The 27,882-nt window shown below is 40.9% G+C and overlaps 2 protein-coding genes across 11 annotated transcripts in view; one reads left to right on the top strand and one right to left on the bottom strand.

Moving 5' to 3' along the window:
• The window catches only part of LOC110257659 (uncharacterized), a 106,096-nt gene extending 81,273 nt beyond the window's left edge, over positions 1-24,823 (bottom strand). For 2 of the 4 annotated variants that reach the window (XR_014835139.1, XM_085007276.1), the window contains exons 1-2: positions 22,925-23,063; positions 22,651-22,718 (exon numbers count right to left, since the gene is read on the bottom strand). Coding sequence is in view for 1 of the 4 variants with exons in the window: in XM_085007276.1 (XP_084863402.1) it covers positions 22,651-22,718; positions 22,925-23,001 (145 nt within the window). In the remaining 3 variants the exon portion in view is untranslated. Of the gene's footprint in view, positions 1-15,218; positions 18,023-22,650; positions 22,719-22,924; positions 23,064-24,686 lie in introns of those variants that run through there. The other 2 variants (XR_014835140.1, XR_014835138.1) reach the window with 2 other exon arrangements.
• LOC102157658 (putative MAGE domain-containing protein MAGEA13P) overlaps positions 1-27,614 on the top strand; it is a 118,381-nt gene extending 90,767 nt beyond the window's left edge. For 2 of the 7 annotated variants that reach the window (XM_013986472.3, XM_013986473.3), the window contains exon 3: positions 26,293-27,614. In XM_013986472.3, coding sequence (XP_013841926.1) covers positions 26,293-27,427 — 1,135 coding nt within the window. In that variant the 3' untranslated portion in view covers positions 27,428-27,614. The other 5 variants (XM_085007273.1, XM_085007274.1, XM_013986475.3 and 2 more) reach the window with 5 other exon arrangements.
• Positions 27,615-27,882: the final 268 nt, after the last annotated feature.

The following is a 27,882-nucleotide window of genomic DNA, read 5'->3' as shown; positions in this document are numbered from 1 at the left end:
TAACCAGCTAATGAAACTATTTTTTTTGGGGGGGGGATCTTCTTGCCATTTCTAGGGCCGCTCCTGCGGCATATGGAGGTTCCCAGGCTAGGGGTTGAATCGGAGCTGTAGCCGCCGGCCTACACCACAGCCACAGCAACTCGGGATCTGAGCCGCGTCTGCGACCTACACCACAGCTCACAGCAACGCCGGATCCTTAACCCACTGAGCGAGGCCAGGGACCAAACCCGCAACCTCGTGGTTCCTAGTCAGATTCGTTAACCACTGTGCCACGACAGAAACTCCACCAGCTAATGAAACTCTTGATAGCATAGTAAGTTGCTTGTTATTTCTCTTGATCTGATTATCCTTTAATATTTAGATTTGCACTTGCAATCTAAAAAATGCATTTCTTTTTACTAAGGTCATATAGAAATCAGGATTTCTGCTGACATGACTACCATAAAATAGTCACTCTTTATGTAGTAGCTTTACTCCAAGGAGTTTGCTAATGTGGCTGTGAATTATTTGTTTTATCCTGCGAAGGAAACAGCCATAGAATTTCCTACAATTTCGTTAAGTATATCATTTCACTCCCTTCTGGCCTTCAGAGTTTCTGTTGAAAAATCAGAATTTCCTACAGTTGCGGAATTCCCATTGTGGAGCAGCGGAAATAAATCCAACTAGGAACCATGAGGTTGCGGGTTCAATCCCTGGCCTCGCTCAGTGGCTCAGTGGGTTAAGGATCCGGCGTTGCCGTGAGCTGTGGTGTAGGCCAGCAGCTATAGCTCTGGTTAGACCACCTAGCCTGGGAACCTCCACATGCCGCAGGTGAAGCCCTAAAAAGACAAAAAGACCCCCAAAAAAAAAAAAAAAAAAAAGAATTTCTACAATTTCGAATGAAGACATAGAGAAACATGAGAAAGTGATTTGTCCAAATTTCACTAACAAACACATGGAATTGAAACTAGAATGTATTTTGTCCTAACACAGAATTTCTCTGAAGACTGAGAAGCGCTGAATTAAAAATCAGAGGACTTGGGAACCTTTATGCTGTGTTTTGTTTGATAGGGTGGAAGCATATTGCAGAGGACAGAGGTAAAATTCTCAAAGATGATACATTGTCGAAGATCTCATAAAATATTACCTAAACTATTGCCTTGGATTGGATAGAAGATTTTTTTTTATTTTTTATTTTCCCACTGTACAGCAAGGGGATCAAGTTATCCTTACATGTGTACATTACAATTACATTTTTTTCCCCACCCTTTGTTCTGTTGCAACATGAGTATCTGTTAAGAAGGCCCGTTTACTCATTCTCTTAAGTTCATTGTTATATTCTATACTCACTGTCATCAGATTCACCTAAGCTTTCATCGTCCTTATTTGGGCATTTGAGGATTAAGCGAATTAACAGCTGTACAGTTCTTAGAACAGTAGGCATTATTGGAAACAAAGAGATAAATTAAAAAATGGTTTAAGCCCTTTAAGTAGCCAGAATCTAGTGGGCAAGAAACATAAGTGCCTGCACTGTATGGCAGACTACAGCCAGGGTTATCTTATTCAAATAAGAATGAGAGGGGTAGGAAAAGTTATCTTTATTATTACACACACATTCATTCATATAAATTCACCACACTTCTCTCACAACCTTTTAAGGTAAGCTGGATGGATGTTCCAGAGTCTCATGTATTGTAATCCACACAATAGCTTTCTAATGGAGACAGCAGTATTGCTTTTATTGTACAGAAAGGAAACTGAGGTTCAGAAAGAATATTTTATACAGCTCGTCCAATGTCAGAAGTGTTGTGATGGCAAAGCTAAGATGAGGAAACTGAGCTCCAGGGACATAGAGACGGGCCCAAGGTCACACAGCCAGTTAACAGGAGAAGATCAATTTGAGATTATATTTTGTAAAGGCATATTGTGGATGATAAGTTCATAGCTCAGCTGGGATGGGATGATCAGTGTATCTATTTCTCCCATCCTCTGGTCCCTGGGATGTATGTGAATATCCATTTAAGAAACTTTTCACATAGGACTTTTTTTTTTGGCCGCACCATCATACGGAAGTTCCTGGGCCAGGGTTCGAACTCTCACCAGAGCAGTGACAAGGCCAGATCCCTAACCCGCCATGCCACAGGACTTTTTAAAAGATGCACTGGCATTCGCCTTGAAGTGCTTTCAGTGCCTATCTTCATAGCATATGGGTCTTGTTTGGCATCTAATATAGCCTTTACAAATAAGAAAAATTATGACAGCAATTGACATTTTTAAAAGTGTTTTCAAGGGAGGATTGGTGAATAAATCATTAATTTCATTCCAGAGGGTTACCCTTCCTTTTGCAGTATTTATATGAAGAGGGCATTTTTTCCCACAGTGCTTTGTTTCACATTAAACATTCAGGGAATATTTCAAATTAGTCTCTTATGTGGACTCATTATTAGAATGCCAGAAATATATTCAAGTATGGCATTGTTAATCAGAATAAATTTCGGTGCCACTTGTCTTGCTCTAAGTCCTATAATACATGGGTGGGCTGATGGAATAATTAGGTATATTAGTGATTTTTTTTTTCTAAATAGTCAAAGGAATTACAATGGAAGGACAAGAATGCAGGAAGAAGTTAGGTATTAACTTGAACTAGTCTCCCATTTAGGATATTTCAAATTTCATTTCAGTCTTGGGGATTCCCATTGCGGCTCAGTGGTAAAGAACCTGACTAGTGTCCATGAGGATGTGGGTTTGATCCCTGGCCTCGCTCAGTGAGCTAAGGATCCAGTCGTTGTCGTGAGCTGTGGCGTAGGTCACAGATGCGGCTCTCCTGCATTGCTGTGGCTATGGTGTAGGCTGGCAGCTGCAGCCCAATTCAACCCCCAGCCTGGGAACTTCCATGTGCCACATGAGAGGCCCTAAAAAGCAAAAAAAAAAGTTCTTTTAAATCAGGTTTGTAAGTTAAACTTGGAAGGAAAAAATATTACTGCCAAAATTATAGAACCAGATCCCTAAACCTGATTTGAATATATAATATTTAGAAAAGACAGTTGGTAATATATGAATATTTTGGTTAGAGATTATAGATCCCTTTGTAGAGCGGTTATATATTTACAAATGAAAAGTCAAAACGGTTATAGCACTGGTCATGTCTAATTGTCCATCAAAATTCGGGCCAAATATGCATATGAAAGCTATGTATAGTATGAAAGCTATACACAAACATTTAAAAAATGATTATAAGAGTGGTATAATAGACGCTCTTTGTTCAAAATTATTCCCTTCATGCCCTTGTCATGCCTTCCCTGCAGAATACATTCTTCTGTCCCATTGATTTGGGGCTTGACCATGAGCCTTGTAAACTATGGAATAAGAGTACTAGTTACATAATAGCTCCAAGTGGAGGCTTTAAGAGTCAGTATTTGTTTTTGATCACCCTCTTGTGCTCATTTTCAAAATACTCTCATTTTTAAAAGAATGTGGCTCAGAGTGGTGAGAGCCTTGTTTGTAATCACATAGCATGAGTCTTCAAATCCATAAAAGTTGGAAGTAGCATTCTTCTCTTATATAACTTTAATGACTTCTATTCATTTTAGTTATTATTTTCTTTTTTTTACCCAAGTCATAATGAGTGTTTTTCTGCAATAATGTGTTCCTCATGAAGAGAATCAACAAGACTAAAGAGAATCTTCTGACGATAAATTGGTAAGTCATAATATGTGATCTTTTTATGTATATTTGTACATAAACAATACCATTGGACATAAAGTATCATCTAAGAAAACTACAAGATAAATAATATTAGAAACTTGGCTTAACTTTGGCCCCTCAACACCATAGTGTATTATATTCCTTAACATCTGCTAAGGACAAACCCCTACTCTATACCAATATCTTGATTTATTATTCCCTGCTCTGTTGTGATTCTAGGATCCTTACCCACAGCTTTTGACATATGGCTCCTGGCTTCTTTTTTTTTTTTTTTTTTTTCAGACTAACCTGAAAATGAGTGAAATCTACCCCAGAAGATCCAGTGTCAGACACACATCATAAATTGCATAAATTTCCTGTAGGCTGAAAATGGGAGAAGTCAATTTGATAGTTTCCGTGTATAAAACCAACCAGTCTTCATATATAGGCTTTTCCTCATGCTGACCTACATCTTTGCAATTACCTAAATTTCATTTGCAGGGAATTACCATTTTTCAGCTGTTTCTCCAGGTAGTCTTCATTACAGAGAATGCAGATAAGGTTTTTGCTTGAAACCCCTGCAGGTGGAAACAACATCAGCACTACAATTCAAATTATTACGAGCTCTCTATAGCACTGGGCTAAAGCAGGTGCATAGAAACTATTTCATAAACCATTCTGTCTTCACAAGACAAGTGTGACAAGAATTAGATATGATTTCATCATTTCAGTACAATCTCTTCCTTATGCAAATAAGAAATGGTCACGGGAGTTCCCGTCGTGGCGCAGTGGTTAACGAATCCAACTAGGAACCATGAGGTTGTGGGTTCGATCCCTGCCCTTGCTCAGTGGGTTAACGATCCGGCATTGCCGTGAGCTGTGGTGTAGGTCGCAGACACGGCTTGGATCCCGTGTTGCTGTGGCTCTGGCGGAGGCCGGTGGCTACAGCTCCGGTTCGACCCCTAGCCTGGGAACCTCCATATGCTGCAGGAGCGGCCCAAGAAATGGCAAAAAGACAAAAAGAAAGAAAGAAAGAAAGAAATGGTCACGGTGATCAAGTGACAAGGAACAGTGAAGGGGCTTCCCAACTTGGCACTCTAGAACTCTAGTAAATCCAGGCGGAGGTCACATGGGCTGCTGAGGGCAGCAATCAAGTATAAGTTTGATACTTTGCTTCAACAGAGAAGTTCTAATTTTGTCTTTATAAACTGTGCTTGGATAATACTTTGTTTTAAAAAGGGTCCATGGGGAAAAGAAGTATTTTTTTAAACCCCTGGATAGTACAATGAGCACAGGTTTTGAAATCAGTCAGATCGGGTTTCAATCCTGGCTACAACTGTGACCTTAAGAGGTAACTTAACTCTCTAAGCCTCAGCTTCCTTTTCTGTGAAATATGGAAAATACTTAACTCACAGACATCTCTTGAGACTGAAGTCATAAATCCATGTACATAGAATATGGCAAGTACTTAATAAAGGGCATTATTTTTATTATTATTCCGTAGAATAATATGATATATAATAAATAACCTTCATCTTCAAAATTTATCAAGTGATCATTATGTGAAAAGTATAACACTTGCTCATTGCCCTTGAAAACTTTACAGCCTAATTGGTAAGATGCTACATAGTATTAAAAAAAAAAAATCAACAACCAAACAGGGTATTGTAGGCCAAACATAAAATGACTTGGATTCCCTGGCTAAGGACGGAAGAGGTTTGAACAAAAAAATGAATATGTTCAAACACATGACCTCACTCTCTTGGCATGAGTCTGTATGTAACCACATTATGAAGACTGTCCCCAAAATGAGAGATTGAAACAATTGCTAATTTACTTACTGCACCGCAGCATCTCCACGTACCAGGGAAAATGAGTGCCAAAGGCAAACAGCCATAAATGGTGTTGCCTCAAGGACAAATAGTAAGATATGCCCTCACCATAGATTCTCTGTGTCTCCACTATCATACCATTTTTCAGCATGCTCAGACAAAATCAAAACGTCTCTTTCAATTAATTGAATTATACTACTGGGTAGGCAGTATGGAATGGCGTGGGATGTGTTAACAGACGCTGTCCATGATGTGTTTGTTTTTTGGACAGGCCCCAGAAATGTCACCAACTTGCTTTCCATTTCCTGACTTTCCAGATAGGTGAAAATGGTAAAATGGCTACAAAGCAGAGAGAATGCAGGGAAGAATCACAGTCAGGATATTATAAAGATAAATCAGTCCGTAAATCATGACGAGATGACTGATGAACAAAGCCCAGAGCGCTGTTTTGCAGTGTCACCCACGGATGATGCTGTATCTCTCTCCTGATATCACTAATTCACGCAACAGGAAAGTATTAGTGCTGTTCTCGGGGCAGTGCGGTGAATAATACCAAGTTGCTGTTCTTCATTAAGTTACAGTTTAGCCAAGGATACAATCAAGCAAGTAATTGGAGGTGGTACAACACATACTTCAGTAGAAGCAGTTGGAGGCTGCTGTTGAAGCCTGTATAATGGGACAATTCTGGGAGTCAGGGTCAGCCTGAAGAGGACATAATATCAAAGGAGAGATGCAAAGGAGGAAGAAAAATTAACCAGGTGACAGAGTGGGGAGAGAAAGGAACAGTGTTCCAAGGACAAAGATGATGAGTACCTGCAAAGGTCCAAATGCAGGAGGGGCAATACTGTCCTGGATGTGACTACAAAAGAAAACCTAAAGGTGAAAGGAGTGGGACCGGAGAAGTGAGTAGGGGCTAGATTATGAAGGGCCTTGAAAGCCATGCAGACCACAATGGGGGAACTATTGAATGATTTTAAGGAGGTGCGTAGCATGATCGGGTTTGCTTTTGAACAATTACTCTGGAAGAACAGTGGACCACAGACCTAGACACCACTTAAGAGATGGCTGCAGCAGTTGTGATGAAGTTTTCCCAAAGATAGCGTCAGTGGTGATTAAGATAAAGGAAAGATACAAAAAGCATTTCAGAAATAAATCAATAAGACTTGGTGATTTATTAGAGGTAGAAGATGAAAAGGAGACCTCAGTTTTTGGAACAGTCACAGGAGAGAATCGGAGGATGCATGGCTCAAGATAAGTGTGAAGCAAATCAGGAGACTACGGTATCATAGAACCCAAAGGAAAAGGGTGTTTCAAGGTATATGATAGTGTTATCAAGTGCTATAAAGCAAAACTAAGAAGGGATTTAAAAGTTGTTAGTGGATTCAACATCAGGTAGACCACTGGTGACCTGGCCATACTGTTAGAACAGTTTTAGTGGACACCTAGAGGTAGGAAAAGCAGGCAAGCTGAAAAACCACCATTCATACAGAAATGCAGTGCCAGAGAAAACATCCTCCAGATACTCAGCTGAGACCTCAAGGCATTACATACAGTTGAAATAAGAGTTGTAAATATAGTACAGAATGTTTTCATATGCCCTTCATCCAGCAACCCCTAATGTTAACTTTTCACGTAACTATAATACAATTATGAAAACTAAGAGATCAAAATTTGTACAATATTAAACCAGAGACTTTATTCAGAGTCTACCAGTTTTTCCACCAAAGTCCTTTTTCTGTTCCAGGATGCAGTCCATGTGAACACACTGCACTGAGTTGTCACCTCTCCTTAGTTTCCTCCAATCCATGACACTTCCTCAGTTTTTCCTTATCTTTCAGGACATTGACAGTTTTGAAGAGTACTAATCAGATATGTTATAGAATGTCCCTCAATTTATTGAAGTCAGGCCTTTTTTGCAAAAACTACTCTGGTTTGGTATTGATTATGTTATATCCTTCTCTGTGCATCACAGGCAGGCAGAATCCTTAGATCTCAGGGGTCCTGCCTTCTCAGTCTTCCTATTCTTCCTCCAGTTATAGTTCTGGCTCCAGCACTCATTCCCGTCTTTCCCCTAGAATAGATCTTTTAAAAATCTCTTCCTTTTCCCCAACTGCCCTGGGTTTTCCCCAGTGCCCTAAGTGAAGTGTGTTTTTTTTTTTTCTCTCCCCTCTACCTCTCAGTGAATGATAAGGGATAATAAGTGAGAAGTTCCAGAATATGCCGAATAGTACATATTTGTCCTAAGCAGTGCCTTAAGTGCTAATGTAAATGCAAAATATGTGTTTTTGGAATTTATATATACAGTTTTCTGATACTATTAATATAGCAATCGAAGTACATTGTGGCAGAGACAAAAGTTAAATGATTGCTTCTAGATTTGACTTTATTCCTCAATGTTTAGATTGTTCTGTTTAATAAAGATAGACTTTTAAAAGCATATTATCCAGTTTTCAGCTCTCTTTAAAAGTTAATACCCAGAGTTCCCACTGTGGCACAGTGGAAACAAAGCCAGCTTGTATCCATGAGGATGAGGGTTTGATCCCTGGCCTCCTTCAGTGGGTCAGGGATCCGGCATTGCCATGAGCTGTGGTTAGGTCGCAGATGTGGCTCAGATCCCACGTTGCTGTGGCTGTGGCAGAAGCTGGCAGCTACAGCTGCAATTCATCCCCTAGCCCGGGAACTTCCATATGCTGCGGATGCAGCCGTAAAAAGCAAAATAAATTTGGAAAGTTAATACCCAACACTGCTAGCTTACATCTTCTCAAGTATTCCTATATGCAGACTACAGTCTATTAATATGCGATAGATAACTGTACTGAGTATTAATTATAGCTACTGATTATTCCTAGAATAACTATTGTACTATTTCTTAAAGGTATCTAATACAATTACTTGGTCACCAAATTTATAATTATTTCTGAAACAGCTTGTATCCCTAATTCCCTTTTATTGATTTTACACACACACACACAGTCTTCTTATCTAACTCTAGCTCCTAATCTCCAAAATATACAAACATCACATGGACCTTTATAATAAAAAAAAATCAAAAAATGGGCAGAAGAGCTGGATAGACATTTCTCCAAAGAAGACAGACAGATGGCAAAAAAACACATGATCACTAATTATTAGAGAAATGCAAGTCAAAACTACAATGAGGTATCACTTCACACTGCTGAGGATGGCCATCATCAAAAAGAACACAAATAACAAATGCTGGAGAGAGTGTGAGGAAAAGGGAACCCTCTTACACTGTTGGTGGGAATGTAAGCTGGTGCAATCACTATGGAAAACAGAATGGAGGTTCCTCATAAAACTAAAAATAGAGCTACGTATTATCCAGCTGTCCACTTCTGGGCATCTATCTGGAGAAAAACCATAATTCAAAAAGATACACACGCCCCATTGTTCATAGCAGCATTCTGTACAATAGCCAAGACAAGGAAGCAACCTAAACGTCCATCAGTGGAGGAGTGGCTAAAGAAATGGTGCATGTATACATAGTATATTACTCAGCCATTAAAAAAAGAATGAAATAATGCCATGTACAGTAACATGGATGGACCTAGAAACTATCATACTGAAGTTGGACAGTGAAAGACAAACATCATCTGATATCACTTACATATGAAATCTAATAAAAAAGGAACATAAATGAACTTATTTGCAGAAGAGAAACAGACTCACAGACTTTGAAAAACTAATGATTACCAAAAGGTGGTAGGGGAGAGATGGACTAGGGTTTGGGATTGGCATATTCACACTGGGGTATATGGAATGACTGGCCAAAAGGGACATGCTATATATCACAGAGAACTCTACCCAATTTTCTATGATAATCTATGTGTAGATTTTTCTTTTCAGAAAAGAATCTGAAAGAGAATGGATGTGTATATATGTATAACTGAATCACTTTGTTGTACAGCAGAAATTATCACAACCTTGAAAATCAGATATACTTCAATAAAACTTTAAAAGATGAAAAGGAAAGAAAAAAACTTAGAAAATACCTCTTAAGAGAAGCAAAATAAAAACTACTGTCTCTTTCATGCTAAATATTATCTGAAAAACAAAGATTAACAAATCAGACATGGGTTCCTAACTCAATAAAATTGATGCTTTCAATTGTGAATATCTTTTATCACACAGCTTACCATTTTCATGGGTCTTCATTAAATTAAGTGTCTGAGACTTAAGAGGATTAAGTAGTTTTTATAACTTTCTAGTTGTTCAAGGGCAGAATCAGACGATTCAGTTCTGGTACCCTAGTAGGACACAGCTCATTTCATAAAAGCTTTCATAGAGCCACTAAGGCATAATGAGTGATAATATTTATTGGTCAATGACATTGAGTATAAAGAATTAGCAAAACATTTATGCATTGAAAAATTAATTCTAGATGCAACTAATATTGTATCTTTTTCCTGTATGGTAAGATGCTTACAAAATATACTTTAATCCTCTCCATTCATTGTGCTATTATTTTCATATCTTTTACTAAACTATTTATGTATAAAAAACCTTTAAAACATTATTATTAATTTGTTTTAAGAAGTTAATTTTATTTTGAATTTTTTCTGATATAATTTATATAGACTAAAAATCACCCTTATTAGAATATAATGCTATGGGCTTTAACTAATGCATATAATAATGTAAATACTACCACAGTCAAGATAAAGAACAGTTCTATTACTTGCCAACTTTCCCTGGTCCCTTTGTGGTTGGCTGCAACCAACCAGTCTGTTTTCTGTCCCTATAATTTTGCCTTTTCTAGAATGTCATATAAATGGACTCATAATGTAAGTAGCCTTTCTGATTTGTTTTTTTTACTTAATTTAAAGAACATCCATGTTGTTGTATTTATAAATAATCTGTTCCTTTTTACTGCTGAGTAGTACTCCATTGTATGAATGTACCATTTGTATATTGGTTTACCATTTGAATGATATTCGTGTTGTTTACAGTTTGAGGCTATTATTAATAGAGCCATTATAAACACTGGCATGTATGGTTTGTATGAACAGAAATTTACGTTTTATTTGGGAATTATTTAGGGATGGGATTACAGAGTTTTATAGTATGTGTATATTTATGAGCAATGAAAACAAATTCATGAAGTGACTTCACCTTTTTGCATTCTCATGAGCAGTTTATGAGCGTTCAAGTTTCTCTCTTTTCTCGACAGTTGTTGTCAGTTATTTTGTTTCTTTTAGCCATTCTAAAAAATGTGAAGATACAATTGTGTACTTAATTTGCATATCCCTAGTAACTAATGACTTTAATCCATTTTTATGTGTTTATTAGTCATCTATATATCTTATGTCAATTAATTTCTACTCAAATATTTGGCCATATTTTTATTGGTCAGTTTTCTTATTAATGACTCTTGAGAGTTCTTAATATATATTTTGGATATAATATTTTATCATATGTATGACATAATGCAAATATGTGCATAACCACCACCACATCAAGATATAGAACTATTCTGTAACCATAAAAGAACTCCCTGGGTGTTCCTGTTGTGGCTCAGTGGTTAACGAATCTGACTAGGAACCATGAGGTTGCAGGTTCGATCCGTGGCCTTGCTCAGTGGGTTGAGGATCCAGCGTTGCCCTGAGCTGTGGTGTAGGTTGCAGACGCGGCTCAGATCCTGCATTGCTGTGGCTCTGGTGTAGGCCAGCGGCTACAGCTCCAATTCAACCCCTAGCCTGGGAACCTCCATATGCCGCAAAAAGCAGCCCAAGAAATGGCAAAAAGACAAAACAAAAACAAAAACAAACAAACAAAAACTCCCAAACACCACAACCTTGTAATTGCATTCCTTTCCCTGAATCCCTTGCAACTGCTGATTTGTTTTCCATGTCTATAATTTTGTTATTTTGAGAATGATATATACATGGAATCATAAAATATGTATACTTTTGAGATTGGCCTTTTTCCTTTACTTTGGCATGCATTTGAGATTCATCCAGGCTGTTAGGTGTATTAATATTTCCTTCCATTTTATTGATGAGTAGGGTTACTGGTATGGATATACCACAATTTAACCATTCACACATTAAAGGACATCTAGCTTGTTTACATTTTTGGTTATGACAAATTTTCAGTGAAATTTCATGTAAAAGTTTTTACATGAACATAAACTTTAATTCTCTAGAAGAAATGCCCAGGAGTACAACTTCTAGGTCAAATGATAGTTGCATATTTTATAAGAAAGTGCCAAACTGTTTTCCAGGATATCTGTACCATTTTATAGTCTCACCAGCAATGTAAGAATGATACAGTTTCGCTGCATCCTTGCCAGCTTATTCTGTTGTCACTTTTTAAAAAATTTTAGCCATTCCAATAGATGGGGAGAGATAGACCTCCTTATGGTTTTACTTTACATTTCCCTAATGGCTAATGATGCCAAACATCTTTTCATGGGCTTATTTGCCATTCCTGTAACTTCTTTGGCCAAGTCTTTGTTCAAGTCTTTCAATGCTCTTGACCAGTTTATACCTGAAGTATCTGTTTCTACTTGCTGATTTTATAAAGTTCTTCATAAGTGTTTATCCTTCCCCCTTAGTTTCCATATAATTATATTTATATGGGTTATGTACATGTAAAATTATTTTGTGTTTAGGCATTCGGATAAAATGAACTTAGTCTAAATCTGAAAAATACTAGTTTTGTTATGGCTCTGTTCTAGAAATAAATATGTGATATTTTTACATTTTTCCCTTTATGTTTGGTTTTCCACAAATATGCTAATATGTAAATTTATAAGTACTTCTCTTGTGTATAAGTCATAATACTAGATGTACCCATGGAAAATCTTCTATTTGTTTTGCTCTTTCAGAAGGACCCTATCTCAGAAAAAAAATTTAACAAAGGAAATGCAGGAGAGTTAACTGTTAACTTACAGAATAGAGAGGGTTTCTTGGTAAGACAACCAATCAAAAAACTGTCAAGTATTGGTACTATTATGCAGCTGAATCTATGCATTTTATATACCAAAGGCTAAATTTTCATTAATGTTTAATTATGGAGCATCTATAAGTAGGAAAGATTATTATTATGTATTAAATTACTACATTTAAAGCTTTGGGAAAAGGGTCAATCAGAAAATCATCAAATGTACTGATGTTATTGCTGTAATTGCAAGTTGGAGCAGACATTCATCAATACTATATGGAACTGCTGTGTTCAAAAGTTTGGGGATGAGATTATGGAAAGAATCAATATCAGTCTTGGTATTGATCTACATAGAAAAATAAATTATGCATCTTTAGGTGTATTGGTATAATTTAAAATAGACCCAAGTCTGCAGAAAAAAAATTATTGATGTCTACATTATTTATCACAAACTGGAAATCTATCTTCCATTTTAGTCATGCTAGGTCTTCAGAACTGAATAGCCTTTCAATGACAAATGGAATTGGGGACTGGTAAGAAGGAAAAATATTTCATCAATTTCACTTGCTCCATCTTGACTGACTGAGGACAAATCCTGAAAGTTCTATACAATAGTGCAAGGAATATGAATTTAAAATTCATATATCTGGATTAAGACTGAAATCCTGGCCTCAGGTTATAACTCCAAACAATTTAGTTTTTAAATTTTAGTTTTCACATCTGTACACTGGGTAACATTTCTAAGAATATTGCAAGGGTTAGATAATATAATGTTTGTAAATACTTCTATCCATGCTGTTGCATATAGCTCTTGTTAGTTCATTTAAACCGTTGTATAGTATTCTGCGTTTTGAATAAATTCAATGCCTTTCTCTATTCTTGTACTCTCTTGTGTCTAGCTTCATTTGCTCTATATTACACCTTTTTTGCTATTCATGTTGTTGCATGTAGCAGTTCTTTTCTCTTAGTTATATACCATTATATGACTATCTCACAATCTGTGTATTCATTCTACTATTGTTGCATATATATGAGTTGTTTCCAGTTTTTGACTATTATAAATAACTCTTATACATTCTTGAAAATGTCTTTCAGTGCATATGTACACATTAATTTAAGATCTATACATAAGATTGAAATTGCTGAGGCATAAGGAATGCATATGTTCAGTATTATTACATATTTCAAAGTAATTTTACATATTTATTGTAATGATACATGGTCGTATAACTCATGAAATGTCTTGTTGCTGTATATCTTCATCAACATTCAATACTGTTATTTTGTTTAACCTATCTGATATCTCTATCATGGTACTATATCAAGGGCTTAATTTGCATTTTTTGTGATAAATGTGGTTGAGCACTTTTTCATATATTTATTGTCCATTTGTATATTCTTTTGACTCAAGTGCCTGCTCAAGTTTTTTATTCATGGTGTTGTATCTGTCTTAATGCTGTGTACAAACGTTTTACATATTCTGGATATATAATCAAGTGTATGTATTGCAGACATCATCTCTCACTCTGTCACTTGCATCTTGTTCTTGATGTCTTTTGATAAACAATTCATAATTTTACCACAGTTCAATTTAACTTTTATTGCATAGTTAATTCTTTTTGTGACTCTTTAAAAAATAGTTGCCTACTCAAAGGTCAAAAGTATGCTTTCCTGGAGTTCTCATGTGGCACAGAGGTTAAGGATCTGGCATTGTCAGTGCAGTGGCTCAGGTTGCTGCCATGGTGCAGGTTCAGATCCCTGTCCAGGGAACTTCCACATGCTGTGGGTATGGCCAAAAAAAGTATACTTTCCTATATTTTCCTTAAAGAAGGATTATTGTTTTGCCTTTTACATTTAGGCTTATGAATCACATAGATTTGATTTTGTGCATGCTATGAGGTAGGGCTCAAGATTTTTCATAAGTGTGTTCAGTTGATCTGGTACCACTTACTGAAAAGGTCATCTATTCTTCACTGTACTGTAATGGCACCTTTGTCATTAGTCAAGTGATTGTTGTATATGGATCTCTTTTTTGGTATGTCTATTATGTTCCCTTTGTCTGTGAGTCTATCTTTACACCAAAATCAAAAATTTTTTACTTCAGTTGTAAAAGTCTTCTTTTTTTGGTCACATCCATGGCATGTAGACGTTCCTGGGCCAGGGACTGAACCCTCACCACAGCAGTGAAAAAGCCAGATCCTTAACCACAAGGGGATTCCTGTCTTGATATCTGGTAGTAGAAGTTCTCTAACTTTGACCTTCATGATTGTCTTACCTATTCTTAGCCTTTATATTGTCATATGTGTTTTGGAATTATTTTGTCAATATGCACAAAAAAACGTGTAGACCTTAAATGGTCTCACCACAAAAACGAAAGAGTCATTATGTTTGTGACATGTTGGCAGTATTAGCTATAATGCTATTGTAGTCATACTGTAATTTACAAGTGCATCAAATCAACACGTTGTATACCTTAAGCTTTGTCAACATTATATGTCAAGTATATCTCAGTAAAACTGGGAAAAGAGACGTTTGTAAAAAAAAAATTATCATTTCCATCTTGAGCATTCACACTCTTCCTCTCTCTTAGATCCCTCGTTTCGAAGGAATCTAACCTCCCCATCATGAGGCAGCCCTGTGAAGAGCTTCCTGTAGAAAGAAACTGAGGCCTCCAAACAATCCTATAAAATACCTTTGGGAACAGATACTTCCTGTCCCCATTAAAAATGAAAAAAGAAGTCTCATGAGAGACCTCAAGCCATGTGCACTCAAGTAAGCTTTGCCCAGATTCCTGACCCACAGAATACAGAGGTTAATGTTTGTTGCTTTAATTTGCTATAATTTGTGGTGATTTGTTACACAAGCAATAGACAAATAATACAGGCACACAAGAAGTCAAAGTTGGGAGCTTTTCTGTTCCTAACCCTAATTCAAAAAGGAGGAAAAGGTGGTGTGAGTGGAGTCTAGTGAGAGCTAGAGCCAGGGAACGTGGATGCTGGCTTGAGCTAGAGGTTTAGAGAGAGCCAGTCATTGCCAGAACCTCAGCATGGAGGCAGGGAGGAAGTGGCCTTTATTTCCTCCAGCCAGAGGGGCTAGACAGTTGAAATGTCTGGCAAATACAGATCTGAGGAACAGAGCAGGGAAAAGAAAGGCAGAGGATGGATGTGGCTGTAGAAGAGCCAGCTCTAGCATCATATTCACAATACACTGAAACCTAGCTATTTGTTCAAAGTGAGGAAATAGAGCTAACTCACTGTAGAAGAACATAACAGAAAGAAATAGCATATTGCAAAACCTCTTATTAAAACCTTTTTCCTCATACTTTATGCCTGTCACTATTTAATTGGTTTTGTTATTAAAAAATAATTAGAAAAGCCAAGAAAGAATAGACTTTCCTTGAATAATCTCTATCTCTAAACCTATATTACATGATAGAAAATGTTCGGAAATTAAAATCTGTTCTGAAAAAAAAAAATGAAGAGACTTTTTAAAGAAGAGTATTCTCCAGCATGACAAGTGGGAAAGTCTTGAATTGCCTCTGCGAAAAAGTTTCCTTTGAATTTCAGAGACTTGTAGCATTTCTCATTTAGCAACAGGAAGCATGTGATTTTTGCCAAAATTTCAAAAAAGTCATGGCTGCCTTTGCAAACAACTTGTCTTACTAACCTGAAATGATGTGAGTACTCAAAAATTGTTTGGCAAACAGTGCTTTGTATTCTTTGCAGCTTTACTTATAATAGGAGAAAATGGGAAGAAACTTAACAATCAAACAATAGTAGTATTTAAATGTAAAATTTGTCTAAAGAGAGCCTATTACAATCAGGAGTGTATAACCTAACACAGGGTAAATTCAGTCAAATGGTGTGGGCCTAGGCCTGAATGCAGTGGGCTGTAAAGGAAATGGGGATTCAAGAAGGCTATCTAAGAAATGAAGGTGGCTCCCCCCTTTTTTTTGGCTATACCCGCAGCATTATAGAAGTTCCCAGGTGAGGGATCGAACAGGTAGCACAGCAGCAACCCAGGCCACAGCAGTGACAATGCCAGATCTTTAACTGCTAAGCCATCAGGAACTCCTGAAGGTGGCTCTTACAGACCTGGCTTTTGCACAGGAAGAAGGATCATGCAGGACTTAAATAGGAAAGTAAGTCTCTTTAATATAATATTAAAGAGATAGTAAGAGAGAAAGAAGGGGAAACTGAGTTGGCAAGAGTCCCACATGGATATGAAAGGACAGGGATAAGTGAGAACAAACAGATGATGTCTGGGAAAGGAGGAAAGGAGACAGCAGCGCACTTCGGCCACTGTGGATTTCTTTTTTGTAGCGGTTCTGGATGAGCCACTTTGGCCTAAGAGCAGAGAAGGAAAGCATGTGGATAGATTCAAAGAAAGTATTTTGCTGAGTCCACGAAACAGAAGGAAAAAGGGCAAAATAATAAGACAGTTGTGAAATGATGGAGTATATATATGTAAATAAGTATAAAGAACTGGAAGGTTAAGCAGTTATGATATATGATGTAATAAAGAGGAATTTTAGATCTTGGAGGATAATCTGTACCAAGAGATTATAAGGACTGGATATATATATGTATATATGTATATATATATATATATTTTTTTTTGGTCTTTTTGCCTTTTCTAGGGCCGCTCCCGCGGCATATGGAGGTTCCCAGGCTAGGGGTCTAATTGGAGCTGTAGCCACCAGCCTACGCCAGAGCCACAGCAACGCGGGATCCGAGCCGCGTCTGCAACCTACACCACAGCTCACGGCAACGACAGATGCTTAACCCACTGAGCAAGGCCAGGGATCGAACCCGCAACCTCATGGTTCCTAGTCGGATTCGTTAACCACTGCGCCAAGACGGGAACTCCAATAACCAGGCTATATTTTAGGAAGAGCTTAACATTGCCCAAATATAGAAGCAAAATGATTTGAAGGCAGCAGTGTAAAATGCCAACCTCATCTCCCACTTACACACAGGCCATCAGATAAAGAAAAAGAACAGAACAAGAAGGAAGAAACTGCATTTTTCTAAAGGAAAACCAGGAATTGTTCTGTGGACAGATAGGTTAAGGAGGTAAAAGGTTCAACAGGGGTTCCAGAGGATGCAAGGAAGTAACATCAGAAAGCTGTGAGAATAAAATAACATGATATATGTGTGTCAACTACCTTTAGTCACAATAATGTTGCATAACAAACAATCATAAAACCCTATGGCATATGAGGACACTGAACTCATTATTTTGCAGGGTTCCGCTGAACTAGGCTGGGCTTAGCTGATTTTGGCTCACTTGCGACTGGGGGTCAGATGGCTGTGGTTGGGCTAGAATTTTTTTCAGGGGAAATGACTGGGATGACACAACCATTTTCTAGGTAGCAGCCTGGTCATGTTCTCATGGCAGAAAATCCAGAGCAAGCAAACCCAACAGCACTTTTCAAACCTCTGCTTGTGTCATATTTGCAAACATCAAATTGGCCCAAACAAGTCACAGGTCTAGTCCAGAGTCAAAATGGGAGGACAGGGAGTTCCCTGGTGGCCTTCCAGATAAGGATCTGATGTTGTCACTGCTGCAGCTCGGGTTTGATCCCTGGCTCAGAAACTTCTGCATACCTCGAGTGTGACTCCCTGCAAAAAAAAAGAATGTGGAAGGGCAGTAAAAGAAATAGCTTATCAGTTGTCTTCCTTGATTAAAGACCGCTAGACTGCTGGTAATGAAATTCACTGGGCATTTAAGAAAGCTTGACTCTCATCTGCCATGGATTCATAGTATGACCTTGGAAAATGGCTTTCATGTTTTGGGCCTCATCTCACTCCAGAAATAAAGTTATACATACATGTATATTATAGAGAAAAAAAGTTTTCTATGTGTGTAGGTAATATGGCTATAATTTTATGAACTCAGAAAAGGAGAATGAACATAAAGATTGTTTATGCAAGGAATATATTTTGCTAAGAAATCAACTGAGGGATCTGCTCCTTTAACTGATCAGCAATTGGTGACCAAAGGGACATCCTTAGTATTTTTGGACTAGAACTACTGCAGTTTGTGTCACTTAGAAGTAAAAGTCAATTGAGTAAATAGGAAGACAAGGCAGGTTCCACTTCTGGTATGAAGGAGTGATCTTCTAACAAACAGATCCTCCCATAAACAACATATATAAACCCTGGATAAGTTGCTTTTTAAAAAAATAAGTACAGACTGCTTTGGAGATTGAACAGGCACATGCAGATTTTGGAGGGGAGTCAAAACCTGGAGCAAGCAATGGGCGTGGAATAAATTCCCCGGTGTGTGTGTGTGTGTGTAGGTGGGGGTAGTGACGAAAGTTCAAAATAAAATTTTCTGTCTGGAAGAAGCAGGGGAAGGAGCCTAAGATGACCAGGTTGCTGGATACCTGAGAGCAGAACCCTAGGAAGTGTGCACTAGGGAGGGTGAGACTCTATGCTTTTTTGCTTTTTTTTTTTAATTTTATTTTATTGGAGTATAGTTGACTTACAGTATTGTATTAGTTTCACTTAGAAGGTGTACAGCTAAGTGAATCAGTCATGTATATAAAATATATCCATTCTTTTCTCCCATATAGGTCATTACAAATTATTGAGGAGATTTCCCTGTGCTATACAGTAGATTCTCATGAATCATCTATTTTATACAGGAGTGTGTATGTGTTATGCCCACCCTCCCAATTCTTCCCTCCCCGCCCTTAACTATGTTTTTAAACTCAAGTCTCTGGATGAATCCTGAATCACATGTACATCATATAAACCAAAAGCAATGTGCAGTTATGGTTTAAAGAACTAAACTGAGATCTGAGTTCACTAAAAGCATGACAGTCTGCAGTGCAGTCCAACCAATTAAAATGGCTGAAATTAAAGTTTTATTAATTTTATATTTAAAAAAAACAAAGAAATGGCAAGAATGCAGAATAACTGGATCTCTCAAATACTGCTGTAGAAAGTGACAAATGGTATGGCTACTTTGGAAAATATTTTTTTTCAGTTTTTAAAACCTCAGTCATATATATCTGTGTGTGTATGTGTATATAGCCATACCCACAGCATGTGGAAGTTCCTGGGGCAGGGATCAAACCCACACCACAGCAGTGACCCGAGCCATAGTCGTGACAATGCCAGATCCTTAAGCTGCTGAGCCACCACGGAACTCCAAACATATGTACATTGAAACATGACCCAGCCATTTTACTCCTAGAATGGAAAATTTACATATATACAAAGACCAGTATGTGGCTGTTGAAAGCAGCTTTATTAGGAGTTCCCATTGTGGCTCAGCGGGTTATGAACCTGACTAGTATCAATGAGGATGTGGGTTCAATCCCTGGCCTTGCTCAGTGGGTTAAGGCTATGGTGTTGCCACAAGCTGTGGTGTAGGTCACCGACACAGCTCTGACCCCACATTGCTGTGGCTGTGGTGTAGGCCAGCAGCTGCAGCTCCGATTTGAACCCTAGCCTGGGAACTTCCACATGTGGCAGGAGTGGCAAAAGAGAGAGAGAGAGAGAGAGAAAAGGCCGTTTTATTATAATAGCCAAAAAGTCAAAGCAACACAAATGTCCATCAATTGATAAATGGATAAATAAAACGCAGTATATCCCTACAATGGTCTTCTGATACAATGATACAGAGGTTGCTTGCTTGAACAAGGCAACACAGCCCCTAACCCGCTTCCCTCATGCACAGGCACTACCTGAGAGCACTCCATCAGTAAATCATTTGCCCAAGAATAGCCTTCTCATGCTCTCTTAAGAAACACATACCAAGACAATTGGTATCACAGATATTCCTAGGAAGCAGATTCTAAGAATTGGGGTATAGAGTTTGGCCACTCACAACTGGCTGGCAAATCACTCGTGGAAGGTTGCTTATTAATTAATATTCCCTAGGATGTGGTGGTAGTACAGGTAAGCTATGTCCCTGTGGTGAACTGAGATGAGGTACAGGTGAAAGGGAATGTATTGACTTACATAAGAAAAAAAGGGAGAAATCGTAACAATAATTGTGAAGTTGGGTAGCCATTGCTAAGTGCCAGGGATACTTGGAAAAGAAAAAATAACAGGTTCAGTTTGATGAATCACCAATTCAAAGCGAGTTAGATGGCTCCTTAGTCGTGTTTAAAGAGATACATGTCCTGCCGCCACAGGTTTGCCTGAGCTAAAGACCAGATCTAGGACTTAATTGTTAAGAGTAGCGCAGTTCCAGAAAAATGTGGAATGGATTCTTAAGCTTGGCAGGTGTCCTGTGCCAAGGTCAGGGCCCTAAAAGGGAAGGAGTTGGAAGCTGTGAAACGGAATAAAGATGCTTGCATAAATGAATTTGAAAACCTTCAACGCCCAGATTTTCTTAAATCTTCAGCCTATGGAAATGGTTCATGGCTGCACTTCACTTGCCTTTTCACTGTGCAGGGGACCCTTGTAGTATGCAGAGGACTACAGCATTTTCTAGCATTAAACGTCACATTCATAGGAGAAACTCAACTCAGTCAGTAGCAGTTAAATATGTTTTTAATGTCTGTCATAATTAATAATAAAAAACTAAAACCAAATACCCCTGGACCACTAAACATCCTTCAAATATTCTTTTGTACCCTTTCAAGCCTACTCAAAAACAAGTTTTCACATACTTTAGTGTGTGTGTGTGTATGCACACACACGCACACGTATAAATTCCAATAGCGTACGTAATAGAGTAGTATACTCAACTTGTAAAATATTCAAGCAGTGCACATGAAGCTATATAATACTATCTGTATGACACAGCTCAAGGGATACTCAGTGAGACGTGTAGCTTTAAATAGACGTATTAGAAAATAAGAAATATTTAGAACAGCCAAGTACTTCAAGAAGGTACGGAGTGAATTGCATATGTGACCTAAAGAAGCAGAAGCCAGGAAATAATGAAGATAAATGCAGAAATAATGAAATAGAAATGGCAGAGCCAATTAACACAAGATATTCCTCTAGAAATCCTAATATGATGATCATATTTGTAAATATAATTACTAAAGAAAAATCAGAAACAAACAAGTTAAACTTGTACAGAACTTAGATTTAGAGATTTTAACATAAGGGAACACAAGTTCCCTCATGATAACCAAACCACCCACAGGGAAATGTTTCCACATATAGCGGTATTTCAGCTAATAAGAAGGAATAAGAGAAAGAACATTCTGTAGCCCCTCTGGATTGATAAAGGTGATAATCACGGGCTGCTAACCTCAACACAAAGAAACCACCAGGCATTGTATTGCTCCTAACGGAAGTACACCACATCACCTATGGAGTGGTCTTCCAGAAGGGAGAAAACAAACACTCTGCTAAGGCATACCCCAAAAAAGGGAGAGGGGCAATTGTGCAACCCTTTTTCCCTAGCCAGCTCTCCTTGATCCAAAAACCAAATGAGGACATCACCCCCACTCCCATGAAAAGAACACCTGAGCCAAGCTTATTCACATAGTGGTAAGTGTATTAAAATAGCATAGTCAACAGAGCAGTGAATTAAATGAGCAAATGGACTGTGCCCAAGAAACGAAAATATGATTTAACATTAGAAAATACTTTCAACTGTAATTCCCTACATTAACAAATTAGAAGAGAAAAAAAAAAACATTTGATTGTGCCAACAAGTATAGAGAAAGCCCTTGAAAGAAATTCAACATGAGTTTAAGATACAAACTTCCAGCAAACTAGGAATAGAAGGGAACTTGCTTTTCCTAAATTCTACAGCAAATATAGATGTGAAATGTTAGGAGCATTCTCACTCAAGTCAGGAACAAGACAGATACTCTCACCTCTACTGTACAAAACTTCACTGGAACACAAAGCGAGGGATGTGGATGTAAAAATAAATAAGATACAAGAATACTGAAAAGATACTATTTGGTAACAATATCATCATCTGCCTAGAAAATTACAAGGGATAAGTGTGTGGAGTATTCAAATAAACACAGGACTCCAGAAGGATAGTGTATGGGAGGTCAAAATCAAGAGCCTTGCCCCACAAAAGCAGTAATTAATTAGAACATGTAGAGCATTCACGACAACAACAAACCCCAAGTCACCCAAGATCACAAATCACAAAAATGCATGATATCTTTATGGAGGCAAACATAAAAGTTTACTAATGGATTCAGATTTTTTTTAAGTCCCAAATAAACAGGAGTATACCATGTTCACTAATGTGAAACAAAACACTGGAAAGATGTCAGTTCTCCTTGAGTTATTTTACAGATTTAGTGCCTTACCTGTAATTGCCAAAAGGATGATCAAGTTTAGGCTGCTGTCTCCCAGTCCCCAAATCAAACCTGGAAAACTGCAGAAGGGAGAAAGCAAGCAAATAAACAATGATGTATTCGTTTCCTAGGGCTGCTGTGTTAACTACTGTAACCGGGTGACTTCATCAACAGAAATTTATTCTCTTAACAGTTCTGGAAGCCAGATGCCCCAGATCAGTTTCCCTGGGCTGAAATCAAGGGCTGCACTCAGTCTGGAGACTCTAGGGAAAAGCCCACTCCTTACCTCTTCCAGCTTCCGATAACTGCAGGCATCCCTCGCCTTGCAGGGAGGGACATGACTGCAATCTCCAAGGTCAACATCTACAAATGTCTCTCTGTTCCATCTTCAGACTGCTTTCTCAGTTTGTTCATTCTTCTGCCTCCCTCTTGTAAAGATACACGTGATTGCATTTAGGGACCTGGATAATCCAGGCTAACCGCCCCCCCCCATCAAAATAGTCTTAATCACATCTGCGAAGACCCTTTTCCCAAAGAAGGCAGCATTTTACAGGTTCTAGGGATTAAGATATGATATCTTTGGAAGGGCCATTTTTCAGCCTAGCAAAAGTATCAACAACAAAACCTAAACAACAAAACATGAGAAACCCCTGGGGGAGAATGAAGAACTGCTACTTGGGGAGAGTGGGAGGCAGCAGCCAAGTTTGGGAGGGTCCATAGCCTGAAAGAGATGGCAGGAAGGTGTGGGTGGAAGGAACCTTTTGAAGCAATCAAGCCCTGCTTCCCTGAAGAAATCTGAGGCATCGCCTCAGACCACAGATGCCAGTGGGCCCACCGCAGTATCAGATCTCAGCAAAGATTAGGTTGATTGATGGGAGTATGACTCCAGCGCCTGTGTTAATCACCACCCGAAAGCACTTTAGTGAGTGCCTCCTGGCCTTAACATATACATAGAATAAAAAGAATGTACTAAAATGAAATATCAAGTATAAGGGTGAACCACACATACACACAGGCTTGGTAGAGACATAAAAGGTATCTCTTAACAGCAACGAGGATTAAGAAAAAAATGGAAATTACTGGGCAGTGCAATGCTAAAGAAACTCAAAAGAGCAGGAACTCCTCAGGTCACGCTGCTCAGCCACCTCAGTGTAGAAAATAAACCTTAGAACAAAACATTGCCAAAGGATATGTCTGGCGTGTGAAGAGACCCATAGGAAGGTGAGCTGCTTTTCTGAATCTCTGCCACCTGCCACGGGGGCTGCAGCTCTTCCATCTAGCATGTAGCCTGGGAACCAAAACCTTTCTTGGAAAGATTTGCTGCTGGGCAAATGCTCACAGCTGGCAGAAAAGAAGGCATCTCCCAGAGAGCTTGTAGTCCAGAAGGCAGCAGCCAAGAAGAGAACACTTATAAGAGTGACCACGAAGGGGTCCACACACCCCAGAACCCTGTGGACAGGACAGAATCCCACTCCACCCTGGATATCAGCCCTGGGAGACTCCTGGCAGGTCTTGTCGGGATAAGTACCGCCCCCGTTCTTTCCAACTCTGGGAACTGGGAGGTGCCGGCCTTGAATGAGGGAGGAAGCTCCCAGAAGAAAGCTCTGGCCCTTCTGGGAGTCACAGTGCTGATAGCGTCGGACTTCGGAACGGACCTTCCATACAGAGCACAATGCTCTCAGCCCTGGGAGGCCCTACGTAGGGTCCGTGGACGGAGTGTTTCCTCACTTCAACCACTGGAATCTGAAAATGAGGCTTCAACTGAAATAACTGGACTCAGGTCAGCAAAGGGAGGAGTCAGAGTGAGCATCCTGAAGAAATCTCCCACTGCAGAGGGTGTTGCACCTGCCTTATGAGGCCCCAGGTACGGCTGACGGACAACCCCCCCCCCCCACAACTGTCGGGGCCTCCAGGAGATGGTGCCCTTGACCTGTAGGATGCATCCTCAGGCCAGCGGACTGCAGTGGCCCCGGCCCTGTCAGGAGTAAATACCTTGAGGACTGAGATGCCCCCTGCCTTAGAACCAACAAGTCCACACAGAAACTCACCCTGACCCATGCTGTCAGCTCCGGAACCCAAGGAGGTGCTAGAAGGAGGCGAGAAGCTTGGTGTGAAGGGGCTGCCGTAGGGCCTGCAGGCAGAGAAGCCCCAGCACCGGCCAGGCATGAAAGCCAGGCCTCTAGGAAAGGGCTTGAAGGAAGCTCCCACCACGGATAGGTAGGCCCCGCCCTGCCGCCCTAGCCGTCAGCCCTGGGAAGCCCCAGGAAGGGTTCCCGGATGTGAGGTTTCCTACTTCCGCTTCAGGAATCTGAAGGTGAGGCTTCATCACAGGGGTGTGGCCTGGGGTCGGCAGAGGGAGGCCAGGTACTGTCAGGCTTGAGAGGGGGGGGGCTCTGAGGGACGACTCAGGAAAGCAGGGAGGGCCCCAGCGAAATCCTGGCTCCAGTGGTCAGCCCTGGGCAAGGCTGTCAGGCAGAGGCACCTCCCGACCCTTCACACTTGGGTGTACTGCTTGGACGGTGGTTTCAGGAATGGCGGGGCCCTGGCCTAGGCCCTGTCAGGAGTCGTTGTGACTGCAGTGAGGAGGAGGACAAAGGGTACCTCTCCCCAGACAGGGTGTCCCGCTCCTGCTCCCAGCCCTGGGCGTCCCCAGGGCAGAAGGAGCTGGGCCTGGCGTCCTTTCACTTCCTTCTCAGAAGTCTGTGGAGACGTCAGGTGAGGGCGGGGGAAGGGTGGGCTGAGACCGGACTACCCGGAAGGAGATCTGAGAGTACCCCCCTCAACGGATGGGCCCAGTCCCGCGGTGGTACCTGAGAGGCACTAAGCAGGGGCGGCCGCCTGTGGTGGGCTAGTTCTCCCACAGATGTGGGAGAGAGGTTCCTCTCGGAGAGGCAAGGCGTCAATCTAAGGATGCAAAGTCGGGTCAGCTGAGGGGGCGAGGTGGTGTGGAGCAGGCCCTGTCAGGAGTAACGATTAAGCCCATGATGGGCCCTCCTCCCCTAGATCAAGGAGCCCCCCCCCCCAAGCCGCACAGCCCCTGCCTGTAGCCCGGGGAGGCCCTGGGCAAGTGTGATCAGATGCGGTGCCCCCTCGCTTCCTCAGGGGACGTCAGCAGAGTGATGGGGCGCAGACCCTGGCAGGGGAAAGATCAGGACGCAGAATGAGCACTGAGGGAAGCATCCAGCCCCAAACCGTGGGGACATCACAGAGTCTGGCCCCACCCGCCCTGTCAACACTAGGGGGCCCAGGACTAGGCCTGTAGTCTGCATCCTGAGGAGCCCTCTTGACCCAGAGGTGAGGGCCATGGGCTGAGGCATGTGTCCTCGGGTCAGTGATTGAGAGAAGGCCCCGCAGTACCAGAAGTCAAAGTGAGGTGCACAGCCTGTCTACCAAGGGCCCCACCTACCCCAGAACAGAGAGACGCCACAGTGCCTGACCCAACCTGGCCTGCTCTCAGCCCTGGAATGCTTAGGTGGGCTGCACCCTGAGAAACTCTCCCACTTCCTCTTTCAGTTCTTAGGTCAACCAAGCGAACGGGAGCCCTGTGATGCCTGGGGGCACCCCTAGAGAGGACACCTGTAAGTCACCTTTGTCAGAGCCATCCTGGGGGAGTTTTTCAGATGTGGCCACTGACACTCTCCCTGTCTCCTCTAGGTTTCTGCCCTCCTGCTGGCCACCGCCAACACAAGTCATCATGTCTCTGGGTCACATGAGTGAGCACTGCAAGCCTGAGGAAGACCCCCACGCCCCCACAGAGGCACAGGGCCTGGAAGGTGTGCAGGATCCCATGGTGGAGAAGGGAGAGGCCACAGCCACCACTACTCCCTCCCTGACCTCCCCATCTGCCCCCTCCCCCATCACCCCTTTGATCCTGGGCACCCCAGAGGAAGTGCCTGCCACTGGGGCACTGGGTCCACTCCCGAGTTCCAAGATAGTCTGCTTCTCACCCACTGCTGCCCCAGCAATGCCACGGAGTCAATCTGCTGAGAGTTCCAGAAGGGAAGAAGAGGAGGGGGCCTGTATCTCCCAGGATCCAGCCGATCCTGAGTCCTTGCTCCGTGAGGAGCTAAACAAGAAGATGGCCGAATTGGTGCAGTTCCTGACCGTCAAATACGTAACAAAGGAGCCCATCACAGAGGCAGAAATGCTGACGAATGTCATCAAAGAGCACAAGGACCACTTCCCTCTGATCTTCAGCAAGGTCTCTGAGTGCATGGAGATTGTCTTTGGCATTGAGGTGAAGGAAGTGGACCCCAGCAGCCACTCCTACGTGCTTGTCAGAACACTAGACCTCACCTACGACGGGATGCTGCGTGATGATGACCAGAGCATGCCCAAGACCGGCCTCCTGATCTTTATCCTGGGTGTGATCTTCATGGAGGGCAACCGTGCCTCGGAGGAGAAAGTCTGGGAAGTGCTGAGTATGATGGGGGTCTATGCCGGGCGGGAGGATTTCATCTACGGGGAGCCCAGGAAGCTCATCACCGAAGATCTGGTGAAGGAACAGTATCTAGTGTACCAGGAGGTGCCCGATAGTGATCCTCCACGCTACGAATTCCTGTGGGGTCCCAGGGCCTACGCTGAAACCAGCAAGATGAAAGTCCTGAAGTTCTTTGCCAAGATCAGTGGGACTGACCCCACTTCCTTACCATTCTGGTATGAGGAAGCTTTGCAAGATGAGAAAGAGAGAGGCCAGGCCGGAGCTGCGGCAGGAGATGGTGCTACTTCCACGGCCAGTGGAAGTTCCAGCGTCACGTCCGCAGCCTCCCCTGCCCTGAGTGAAGCCTGAAGCAGATTTTTCAGGCTGCATTTGAAGACAACAGCCAGTGTTCGAGGGAGGGCCAGGGTGGATCCAGGAGGAACAGTGTATAGCAAGCATCTCTGTTGTACAAGGGTGATTTCGAGATTTATCTCTGCTTTTTTTCTTTTTGCTTCCCCCCCCAATATCGTTTAATAAACTTTAATTAGCTGCAGAATTTAAGTGTATGAATGGCAATGGTCACACATTTATAGCTGTTTAATCACATTTAAGAATAAGAGTTTCACAATTTTGCAAAACACGTTAAGAACCTCCCCTCATCTTTTTTCTTGTAATCTGGAACAAGATAACACGGCATTACAATAGGAATTTTCCAGGAGTTCCCATTATGGCTCAGTGGGTTACAAACCTGACTAGAACCCATGAGGTTGTGGGTTCGACTCCTGGCCTCACTCAGCGGGTTAAGGATCTGGTGTTGCCGTGAG

This window comes from Sus scrofa, chromosome X, assembly GCF_054392235.1.
Source record: "Sus scrofa isolate SSC_HxYL_T2T_F1_AM1 chromosome X, Sscrofa_HxYL_maternal_Yorkshire_Landrace_v2.0, whole genome shotgun sequence".
Lineage (NCBI taxonomy): Eukaryota > Metazoa > Chordata > Mammalia > Artiodactyla > Suidae > Sus > Sus scrofa.
The sequence above is the reverse complement of the archived record's forward strand: the minus strand, read 5'-3'. Positions and strand labels throughout refer to the sequence as shown.